This window comes from Mercurialis annua, linkage group LG8 (genome assembly GCF_937616625.2).
Source record: "Mercurialis annua linkage group LG8, ddMerAnnu1.2, whole genome shotgun sequence".
Lineage (NCBI taxonomy): Eukaryota > Viridiplantae > Streptophyta > Magnoliopsida > Malpighiales > Euphorbiaceae > Mercurialis > Mercurialis annua.
The window spans coordinates 11,717,521-11,729,930 of NC_065577.1; the positions used below are offsets into that span (position 1 = coordinate 11,717,521).

The 12,410-nt window shown below is 28.6% G+C and overlaps 1 protein-coding gene across 1 annotated transcript; it reads left to right on the forward strand.

The window, feature by feature from the left end:
* The first annotated feature begins 486 nt into the window (after window positions 1–486).
* LOC126659612 (sm-like protein LSM7) lies at window positions 487–4,145 on the forward strand. Its single transcript, XM_050352915.2, has 6 exons — window positions 487–594; window positions 796–829; window positions 935–1,016; window positions 1,487–1,558; window positions 3,529–3,581; window positions 3,942–4,145. Exons 2-6 carry the CDS (start codon window positions 827–829, stop codon window positions 4,029–4,031), a joined length of 300 nt encoding a protein of 99 aa, XP_050208872.1. The 5' UTR covers window positions 487–594; window positions 796–826; the 3' UTR covers window positions 4,032–4,145.
* The last annotated feature ends 8,265 nt before the right edge of the window (window positions 4,146–12,410 follow it).

Genomic DNA, 12,410 nt, shown 5'->3' on the forward strand with positions numbered 1-12,410 from the left:
CAGTGTAATTTTGTAAAAAAGTTTAAACAAAAAATAACTTGTGTACATTTCTCTTAAAAGATGATTTAATTAAAGGATAATGTTAAATAAATTTGTAAATCATACCTCTTTTTTTTAATTTAATCACAAACTTTAAAACGCCTCAATTGTTTGCAGAAAGTTTTATTTTTTCTCAATTCGATACATATGCTGACGTGACAGTCATTCATTGGTGTGATTTTGATTAGATGGACGTCAATTTTGGCAGCCACGGTATCATATTATGACCTTGTTCATCTGATTGAGAAAAAAATGAAAATTCCTCCATATAATTAGGATGTTTTAAAATTCGTAATAATATTAAAAAAAACAAATACTATAATTTATAAAATTTTATAATATTATCCCTTAAATTAATAACTTTCTCATTAATTAACTTTCGGAAAGTCTCCTCGTCAAAGACAGAGAATTTTGAAGTTATATATTTCAACACGGCGACGTTTTGTAACCCTAACAAACGGTATCTTCTCTCCACAGTCTTCAGCTATTAGTGTGTTTCACAATTACAAGAAGCAGAAGAGTTCAATTAGAAGAAGCAGAGTGTTCAATCACGAGGTGGGTTTTGGGCATTTGTAATCTTTCAATTTTTTAATCTAATTTTAAATTTTATGTGAACATTAATTACCTTTAAGTTTGAATTATCTGAATATTTGATGGTTTATACAATTTGTTAGGCATAAGTTTCAATGTCAATTTAAGTTCTTTAATTTAACATTACACGACCTTGCACACTTATTTTTACTTCATTAATTTCAGGGCTTCTCATTCTTCTCTTCTGGTGTGAAAAATGGTAAGAATCTCTCCTTTTTTTTAAAAAAAAAATTGAGATTATGTTAATGTTTATTTTTGTTTTCCATTTTTTTTAAAATGTGTGTCATGGTTGTTGGGGTTGCAGTCAGGAAGAAAAGAAACAGTTCTTGATTTGGCTAAGTTTGTAGACAAAGGTGTTCAAGTCAAGCTCACTGGTGGCAGACAAGGTAATCTACTGTTTTTCGATTACTATATACTCGAGTATAAACGGTTTGCAAGTCGTTATTATTACAATTATTATTAGATAAAGATCAGGCTACATAATACACAATTTGGGTTACCAAAGAGTTTCCGTATTGTTAATATTTTGAATATTGAATTTATTCTGTTGGCCACCAGATAACTTACATGAACCGTAGGCGAAATTGCATGCTGGACTGCCCCTTTTAGATTAAAGAATATGTATATATTAGATTTCAAATGTGGAGTTTATACGTTGATAACGGGTCATGTTCACGTTAGCTTATTTTGCATACGTTGGATTTGGAATTATGAGATTGGAGATGAAACTTTATATACGACATCATAGTGTATGCTTAAAATTTCTTGTGGGAGAGAGCTGAAACTTTTTATAAGTTGAGGTCCTTATGAAAAGTGTTTAGAGTTTTTAAATTACTTGTACCTTTTCTTTGTTCAGTCACAGGGACTCTGAAAGGATATGATCAATTGCTAAACCTTGTCCTGGATGAAGCCGTAGAATATCTGAGAGGTAATTTTTTCTTTGCATTGGTGACAGATTTTGGGGATGTTTGCCTGGTATTTTAAGTGTGTAGTTAAAATGTATTTTTTTCCATATATGGTCATATCAGCATATTCCTAGTGGTGATGCATTGTTGAAATGATTGTTGTTTCATTAGTTGTGTCTATATATTTTCCAAATGAGCCAAAAAGTTCATGTCTTTTCTATTTATCGTTAATGATACTAATTGACTTGAAACCTAAATATGCAAGGAAAGAAGTTGAGGGATTATGAGAAGGAACATTCTTTGCTTTGTTTAATGTACCATATCAATTCCCACTCCTATGATATATTTGTTGAACACATAAATGGCAAAAATGGAACTCAGCTAGTGATATATCATTTTCTAGTGTTTTCTCAAGTGGTTCTGTTTTCCCCTGTACCTAATTCAGAAACTCTCATAGTGAAATCAAACTTACAATAGCCTTAACCTTCCTCATTTATCCGTTTATTTCGATGAGTGACTTTAGCCCAACCAGGTGAATTTAGTAATCATAAACTCAGCTAGTGAATTTTGTGATAATATCTTAGTGTCCAATTTATCGGAGTATGGAATTGCAGGCAGGTTGAGAGACCATAGGTTAGGAGGAATCCGATACATTTTTTTTGCAAGGATCATCAGTTCGAGTATCTGATAATCTAGCATCAATTTGCGAGCAGCCAGGCTTTTGAATGTTTAAATTAGTAAAAACAATTGTTACTACAGGGATCACCATAAGTAACAAAACTGTTTTCAAGTGGCAACCAAGGATTTACAATATGGTGCCAATTCTATGTTTACATTCTTACCAACTTTGTGAGCAAAGAATGAAGAATGATAGGAATAGGTAATGTTTCTGACAGCCTTTTAATCTCTTAGTCTTAGCTTGTTACTTTCATACATAATATTTTTAGAATGATAAGTACTGGATTAGTGCTAGTGGACATAACTACTAGCAGGTTCTACGTGTTGCTAAAGTTCGTTTAACCTAAATTAGAATCAATTTAGGTAGTTTCTTACATTTTTTTATACTGTGAATAACTGGAATCTTTCTTTTTTTTCATAGATCACGTGCTGTTTCTGCTTATTGTTAATGAGATTGCTAGTTATATATTGAATTAATTTGTATGATTTGTGTTGATGTTTGGCCCCAAACATGAGTCCAGGCTTTCTATAAAGAGATATTTTGACTTTTCAATTGAATCAGAAGGTCTTCACTCTTTGCTGTTCACTTATGACCTTGGTACTCTTCTTGTAGCAGTCTGATTAAAGATAGATATATCGTAAGAGTTAGGTAAAAGTTGACACAGTTTGATGAATGATTCATAATATCATTGTGCTTATATTCATGCATTATGCTGATTCATTAAGATAAATTATTTGCAAATGTAAGTTACCGAGAAACATAATTGTGACACTTAATAGTTTAATATGAAATTACTTAAAGGTTGACTTTTTTGGAGGCTTTGAGCCTTTGAACTCTGTTGCATAATTGGTTACAGTTTTCTACGTTATTGCACAGGAGGTCCTGTTGAAATTTGAAAGTGATTCTAATAAAAAGTAATAAATGCAGTACTGTTAAACTACTATCAAAAATAAGGATTTGTAGATGTTTTTAGCTGCAAATATTACAGTTGAAGAGTTATGTTGCTTTTGGCTCCTGTTCAAGTGGGATATATAGGAAGCTTGGGGCTAATTCTGTTTTCGATAACCTTAAGTTCAAAACGAACAAGTGGTCTATAAAAGTAGTTGGATTTTGAATGACGGCATAATTTTCTAGTCTCCTTTATGCGTTTCATATTCATAAATAAACATTGATTGATTTTAATAGCATGTACAGTTATGTAGAGCTGTGTTAAATATCAGTTTTTTTATTTAGTATCAATGAATTATTAATTTTTTTGGACTCTAATTAAAGCGTAGAGATGTGACACAGCTGCCTATTCTCATTTAACTGCAGATTCTGATGATCCATTGAAGACCACTGATCAGACCAGGAACCTTGGCCTAATAGTATGTCTGTTTTCTTCTTGTTTGTGCATTCACTAACCTCCTATGTAGTACGAAAACGGTAGTGCTGAAATGAAAAATGCCGAAATGGGGAAAGGCTCAACTTCTTTTCAAAAAGAATGGTTATACATATTGAATTTGAGAGTTTAACTAACGTTTACCAGAAATGAAAATAAACCACCAAAACGTAAAATCAAAAAAGTGTGCGTGCAACGTAGCTAACCTCCAAATTATACACGTCTTACATTGGCTGAATATGGGGGCATATGTGATGTCGAATTATCATGAAGCTTGTTTATATATGTGTAGTATTAAGAATCGTTCTAACAATATTACATTTCTGAACGTTTCATTGTTGTACAGGTATGTAGGGGAACTGCAGTGATGCTCGTATCTCCAACCGATGGTACAGATGAGATTGCTAACCCTTTCATCCCCCAAGATGGTGCTTAGTCTGTTTATATTTCAAAGACTAACTTTGAATTTCTATCATTTTTAGCTTGTACTTTATCTATAATTATAATTCTATTCCCAACTTCTTTAGAAGTAGTTAATTTCTTCCTTCAATTTTTTTTTGAATTGCTCCACATTCAATCCTTTAGTGTAAAATGTTAGTGCACTTGAGTCTCCAAATAGTTTGAATTAGATCATATTTCTGCTCTTGAATCTTAATACAATTGCATTGGAGTCATTAAATTGTTCATATTTCTGCTCTTGAATCTTAATACAATTGCATTGGAGTCATTAAATTGTTTTTAAAATTATAGACCATTTTGATTTCTAGAAACAATCAACTTTCTTATCGTATGAAGATTAAGAAAGATGTGATGGTTATAGAAAGATTGATTGTTTTCTTTTGATGTACTCTTTTAATATGTCGATCCAAGTGGTTAAATATCTTTAATTATTTTTTTTAAGTCGAGTCATGTTCGATTAATGTGAATAAACAAATATTTTATGATTTTGGGCTTACATGGGCCCAGGCTTTGAATTAGTGGGCTGGATTTTCAAAGTTTAAAATAGAGGAAATGACACCATTTACTAAAAAAATTATAAAAATACCCGTTGACATTTTTCATTTATAAAGATATTAAGTTGATTTAAAAATATTTATAAAAGTATCCAAAAATTAAAAAAAATATAAAAATACGGTTTATACTATTGGTATTATGTCGATATTATACCAAAAGTATACACATCAGAACATATTGAAATTTTATTAATATGTAATAAAAATTATATCAACAATACACATCATATACTAAAAATTAAACTAATAATATACTAAAATTATACCAACAGTGTACAAATTTTTTGATTCACTACCAATTATAATGAAAATTATATATAAAAAAGTGTATATGTTATCAGTAGAAAATATATAAAAAAATTATTATCGATATAACAAAAATATACTAAGATTCTACCAATATTAAACCAAATATTGTTTTCTAATTCTCTAGTTCATAAGTTTTAATATACCAACATTATATCAACATTATACACACCGTATTTTTGTAAAATAATTTTCATTTTTTAGTATTTTTGTAAATATTTTTAACTCTGTATTTTATAAATGAAAAAAGTCAACATGTATTTTTGTAAATATTTTCAAAATTTTAGATATTTTATAGGAATCCATCTAAAATAAGTTGTTTTGGGTGATGTAGTGTATGGAGAAAAAAAAGTGTAAAGATATTTTTATTAAATATTTTATATCAATTCCACTCTATTTATATTGGAAAAAGGATCATTTATGCCATTAAAATTTCTCTTTAGGATCAAGTAAGCTTTTAACGTCTGAAAGGTTCAAATATGCCCCCAACGTCTTGAAAAATAAACAACCAAGCCCCTCAATTTCGACGATCAGGCCCTAATGTCTCATTTATAAGTCCAAATGGGGGACTGGTTGTTCGCTTTTTAAGACGTTGGAGGCATATTTGAACCTTTGCAAATGTTAAGGGCTTGCTTGGTCCTGAAATCAAACCTTAAGAGCATAAATGACCCTTTTTCCGTTTACATTTGATATTTCCATGGTCATTTTTAACTTACTACGGAAATAGATGAAATTACAATTCATGGTTCATTTTTTATAAGATCTATTTACTGATCTATAATCTTTAAGTGTAATTTTTTTAAGTTTATATTTATATCTATATTAATCTAAAATCATCAAAAATCAACTCTATATCAACCTGAAATCAATTTAAAATCGACTATGAAATGTAAGTATAAACTTTATTTTGTTGTTCTAGATTTATGTACAAAAGATTTATGAGTCGAATAGAATGAAGACTAGAGATCTATAAATAATACTTGAAAATAAAGAAAGGAATATAATTATATTTATATTAAAAATAATATAATAAATTACTTAAAATAGATAAATTTGATATATACGAGTTTCTTGGCTAATAATCACCCACGGCCCTGACTTTTAGGGGGCCAATCACTAAACCCTCTGATATTTAAAAGTGATCGTTGAACCCCCTGATCTTTATGACGACGCTCGCTAAACCCCTTGAGAACAAAAATATCCCTACTGCTGTCGTTTTTGGTCAACTGACATTTTTTTAAAAAAAATCTGACAGCGCCACATCAGTTGCCACGTCATCAAGACACCCTAAAAAATTAACACACATAAAATACCCTTAAAATTAATTAAAAAAAATAAAAAGTAACCCAACCCAACTCAATCTAACCCAAACCATTCAATCAACCCATCCACCACCGACCCAACCATCGCCACCCGGCCACCGCCACCACTCGACCACCGCCGGAAAATTTTCCGGTCATCTTCTCCAATTTTATGATGACGGAAAAATTTTCCGGCCATGAAGCTTGAATAGATCCATGGCGGATCAGTTCCTCATGAACAAATCCCTGCGTGGATCTGTTCTTTTTGGATGACCGGAAAATTTTTCCGACGGTTGTTGGGTGGCGGTGGTGGTTGGTCGGTTGTGGGGTAATCGAGTGGTTTATATTAGATTGGGTTGGTTTTTTTTTTTTTTTAAATTAAAATTAGGGGTATTTTTGCTGTTTGAAATTTTTAGGCTTAATTACTTAAAAACCACCCACCTTGTAACTTTTTTTCATTTATACCATGACATAGGAAAATTTTCAATTGTACCCTATTTTTTATTTTTATGTTTCATCTCTACCCTAATGAGTTGAATTGACCTATTTTCTTTTAAAAAAAAGTTTAAATTAGTCCTTCATTTTTAACCTACATTCTAATAAAATGTTAATTTTAATCATTTATGTATCTTATTTTTAATATTTTCATCTTTAAATTAATTAAATTATCAAAAAAATTACTCTTGGGGTACAAACGAAACATAAAAATCGAAAATAGGGTACAATTGAAAATTTTACTAGGTCGTGGTATAAATGAAAAAAAATTACAAAGTGAGTGGTTTTTAAGTAATTAGGCCAAATTTTTAAAGTATTTTCTTAACGTGGCAGATGACGTGGCGCCGTCAGTATTTTTCTAAAAAAAGAATGACAGTTTATTAAAAAAGACGGCGTCAGAAGTATTTTGTTCATATTTGGGTCTAGAGGGTTTAGTGAGCGACACAATAAAAATCAGGTGGTTTAGTGATTTTTTTTTAAATATCATGTGATTTAGTAATCAGACCCCTAAAAATTAAGGATCATGGGTGATTATTAGCCGAATTTTTTCTATAAATTTAAAGTAGCCCAATAGATGCAAAGCCCACATACAAATTTAAGGTATTTTGTGCATTAAAATACCAGACATGGCGAAAGAAAAAGAGCAAATTACTTTGAGGTTCATGAGTTGTGTCATGATTAACAGTTTGTTGTTTATTATTTTAAAAGTCGACTTAATAATTCTTGGGTTTCAACTCTGTTAACTATTAGACCTTTTCGTTAATTTTAACATTTACTTTTAAACGATTTAATACTCCAATTTTAGTTTTATGAACGGTTTAATCCCTCATTTTTAATGTTATTAAACAATTTGATATCTCAATTTTAAACGATTTAATATCTCAGTTTTACTTCTGTTAAACGATTTAGTCCCTCAAATTACAGAAGGGTCTCTTAGTTAACAGAAGTAAAACCGAGGGACCATTAAACAAACTTTTAAAATAAGAGATACTAAACTGTAAATTGTAATATATCTCAGGAACCTCAATGTAATTTTCTCAAAGAAAAAGGATTCAAGTTAATATATACAATTGTGCTTAAAATAGAAAATAAAATCAATCAAAGAATTAGTTTTTACAAATAACCTATTTTCAGGTCTTTAAACTATATCTGTTTTATTTATCTAGTTTTTAAATATATTTTTATTTTTATTTACTTTTTTTAAATTTTTTAGCAAAAATACATTTTCAAGTTCCTGAATAATAAAAATAATGTTATTTTGTTATTTTTAAAAATATAAATTAATATTTTAAATAGTATCATTTTTGTCAATTAGCGACTGAAAAATAATTTTTTTGCTAAGTTAAAGGATTAAATAAAAATAACAAATAATTTAAAGACTAAATAAAAAAATAGAATTAATTTAAAAAACATGGAAATAGGTTTTTCCTATATTTTTATTTTTTAAGTTGGGTATTTTATCAATAACACAGTTTTATTTATGAGAAATAAATCTGTGTTTGAAGATCAACGACAATGCTAAATGGGAGTAAAAGATGTTTCTCAAGTCACAAATTGCATTTTCAAATCTTATATTATAATTTTACTTAGAAAGTTTATTACTTTCAAATTCAGTTTCCAGTTTCTGGGTATTAAGAGTAAGTTTAGTGTATGATTTATTATATTAAATTTACCAACACTCATAGAATTTGGAATTTTCATTGTCGAATGATTTTGACTTCTCTTTCTAAAAGCGATTCTTCTTATTTTTTAAAATCTCTTAAACAAACACTTCTTTTAATGTTGTAATGAAGTGATTAACGTTTTTGTTTTCATTAATTTTTTATAAACTCTTTTTCATGATGTTTTTAACCCCTTTTTGTCTGTTTTACAATTTTCCTTCTTTATTGTTTGTTCTTTTGGCATATATGTGAAGATCATAGGGTTGACAAAAATATTAAGAATAATTTTTAGAATTGCATATTTAAAAATCTCAATTGATCAAGATTTTGAAATTTAAAGTTGAAAACTTTCAAAAATTTAGTTAGATTATTTGGGATGGTTATTTCCTTAGATTAAGTAATATTTTGTAGTCCGTTAATGAAAAATAACTATGAAGTTTGACAACTGCTTGGCGGAATTGATTAAAGCACAACCAATAATCTTTTTTCAAAATATGAATTGGTTTGATTAACATGTAAACAAGGCGATTTTAATTTCTTCAACCAATCGTGAAAATGGGGCCTTTGTATTCTGTTTAACAAAGAAAAAATGTCTGGAAATCGTAAAGAACAAATTCTAAAGGTAAAAAAATGATATAGTTTTTCAGAGTAATAGAATGGCCAAACAATTGAGATTGGGTAAGGATCATCTGCAATTCAAGAATGTCGCTCTTTAAGGGGTGTATTCAATCTCTTTGTTTAGAATAGTTAAATACCTTAATTACTGTTTCAATTTGTCTTTTTTAAGAAAAAATTCATCCCCAATTGGGTGTTTATTACCCCTTTATAGGTGTTTATATCACATATGGCGGGCTTTTTTTTATCACGTTTACTTATGCAAGAGGGGCTTCTCAAATAGCCCCTCTAGCTCACATCCTTCCTAGACTACCTCACTGGACTCCGCTACTGTCAGGTAAGATCGAATTAATTTTATTATTGATCTTAATTTAAATAATCAGGTATTTTATTATGGTGATTGTTGCTCTGAATCATCTCGAGATTTCAATTTTTGCTTTCCTATAAAATCAAGGTAATATTTATAGCACATTAGCCGCTATGAACTGTAAGTAATTTCTTCATTTTTTATTATTTTATGTTTATTATTTATTACTGCTACCGTTCGTTTAACAAATTATCCACATATTGGTATTTAATTTGTTAAATGAATGTGTAATTGGATGGCTCAAATAGTAGTCGCGAAGTCCACTTTTAGCTCTTTTATTTCAAGAGGGTTTCATCATCTTCATGAGATGGCCTTTCTTATTATATATTTATATATTATTATCTTTGGCAAAAAAAAAAAAAAAAAAAAGTTGGGTATTTTATCATATTGGAAGAGTCGGCTTATTGTTAGAGATAACTCACACACCACTTTCGGTTCTCTAACAGCTATTCATAAGTGCATGAATAATTGTGTGCGGCTTCTTTTTATATCCTTTAAATTTTATTTTATTTCATCAACCTTTCTCAGGATCTATATGTCATTATTGTCAAGTTAATAAACTTTATATTATATTTTCAATTTGCACAACCACTTGTTCTTTTTGATTTGTGGCTTTACTTTGCTTCTGAGTAGCACGAAAACAGAAAAAAAAAAAAAACGAAAGCGACACGAAATAAATAAAGGGAAGCGGCTGTAAAATAAAAGATAAGAAATATGAAAAAATATGTAAATAATAAAAATATAAAAATATAGTTAATTAAAAATTATAAAATACTATATATTATATTATATTTATACATTTATACCAATTAATAAAATAAATCAAATATAATAAAATCTAACAAAAATAAAAAGATAATATTTATTGTAAGATAGTATGGATAGTAAAAATTGTGGGTATTTGATTAAAAAAATTATTTGTTGAGAATTTTTGAAGTTTCTTTTTACAATTGTCTATTTTTTTAATTTACCAAAACGGCTCGAAAGGTTTTTTTTATGAGTTTTCGAGAGTATCTGGGATCTTTCGGTTTTCAAAACAATTCTGAAACGGGACATGCAATTTGTCAAAGTTTCCGTACTTCTTAGCTTAGGATTAGATGAAATAAAAATTAAACTTTGAGAAAATTATTAGTCATTCCACTGCAACCGGCAACGCCGTCGGGATGGACTGGCGCCACCGCTAGCCTGAACTAGCGCGCAGGCACTGCAACTGGCGCCGAGTTCTTCCTTCCTTATTTTTCAAAATCGCTTCCAGATCATTCTAAATTCAGTCCAAATTTGTTTTTAGATTGACAGACTCGTTTGAACTCGAAATAGGTCCAATTTGAGCCCAAATTTAAGGTTTTAAATGTACTTTAAGGTTTGGGCTTTTTATATGTTTTACGGGATTTCTTAGCCCAATAACTTTTATACGGGCCAAAATTTTTCTTTACTTTTCATACAGCCTTTTATTACTTTCTTGACCTAAATTTTTAAATTCTTCTCTTTTTTACGAACTTCTTTCTTAGCTTTGATATTGGCGGTTTCTTTTTCATTTTTCTCTGAAAGTAGCGGTTTCTTTTCTTCTTTTCCCCACGATTTCTTCTTCTGATAGTCGTCGCCCTTCATCAAGTCTCAGTGCCGCTCCACTGCCGCCTTCGTTGTGTCGCCGCCGTTCTCTTATTTTTGTGTTTTCTTTTTCAGATCTGAATCGGAGTTTATTGTCGGAAGGAAAAATAGATATCAGAAGTTTTTAACGATTTTAAAAAGTTTTTTAAAGGCATATGATCAGATTTTGAGACAAAAAGATTCACCGTTCTTCTTCTTTTTTTTTTTTCATTTTCAGATCTAGATTATCTTTAAGAAATATAATACTAATTTTCATGTACATAAAATAATTTTATGATTTTATGGAATGAAAATATGTTATTTCTGCAGTTTTACTATGTTTGGTTATATTTCTGCGTTTTTTTTATTCTGCAGCACGATTTGTTGATGATGATAGATTGATAAAATTATTGTAATGTTTCAGTGTTGTTGATTTTATGTTAATTTTATGTTGATAATCAGTTGATATTTATTGATTTTAACATTGACAAATAAGATAATGATGTCCGTGAAATAAACTAAAAAATAAAAATTTAACTGAGACTAGATAATGATATGTTAGCATTGGAAAAAAAAGACAAATAAAGATGTTGAATTATTATAATGTTACAATGTTGAAATTGTGTTGATTTTTGGTTAATATTTTGTTGATTTTAACATTGGTGAAAAAGAAAATAATGATATTGAATTATTATAATGTTATAATGTTGATTTTGTGTTGATATTGTGTTGATGTTATGTTGATATTAACATTAACAAAAATATCAACATTACAATAATTTAGTAATCAATCAAAAAGTAACGTATCATTTTTTCTGTTTTAATTTAATTTTTATTATTTTAGTATATTTCATAGACAGTATCGTTTTCTTCGACAATGTTAAAATCAATCAGATATCAACACAAAATCAACATAATACCAACATAAAATCAACACTATACTATTATAATAATTTAACATCGTTATTTATATTTTTCAGCAATGCTAAAATCAACACTGTAATATTATAATAACTATATATATTTTTCAATTTAATTTTTTTTTAGTTTATTTCACGGACAATATTATTCTATTTGCCAATGTTAAAATCAAGAAAAAATTCAATTGATTATAAACACAATATTAACATATAATCAACATAAAATCAACAATACTGAAACATAACAATAATTCAGCAATCAACCATCATCAACAAATCGTACTGCATAATACAAAAAATACAGAAATACAATCAAACACATAAAAAGTACAGAAATAACCGAATTTTATTCGATAAACTCACAAAATTATTTTACATAATATGAAAAGATAATCTTTATACATTAATCATAAATATATAAAAACAGTAAACAAAAAAGAAAAGAAAATATAGATTTAAAGAAAAGAAGAATAATAAATTAGATCTGAAATCAAAATAGAAAAACGATAACAAGAACTAACGTAAGAACAACAACAAAAAGTCATTTTAC

Excerpts from the sequence above, each read along its gene's own strand:
- LOC126659612 (XM_050352915.2), top strand. Across the intron at positions 1,017-1,486 it reads GCTCACTGGTGGCAGACAAG|TCACAGGGACTCTGAAAGGA; the intron begins GTAATCTACTGT and ends TTCTTTGTTCAG. Across the intron at positions 3,582-3,941 it reads CCAGGAACCTTGGCCTAATA|GTATGTAGGGGAACTGCAGT; the intron begins GTATGTCTGTTT and ends ATTGTTGTACAG.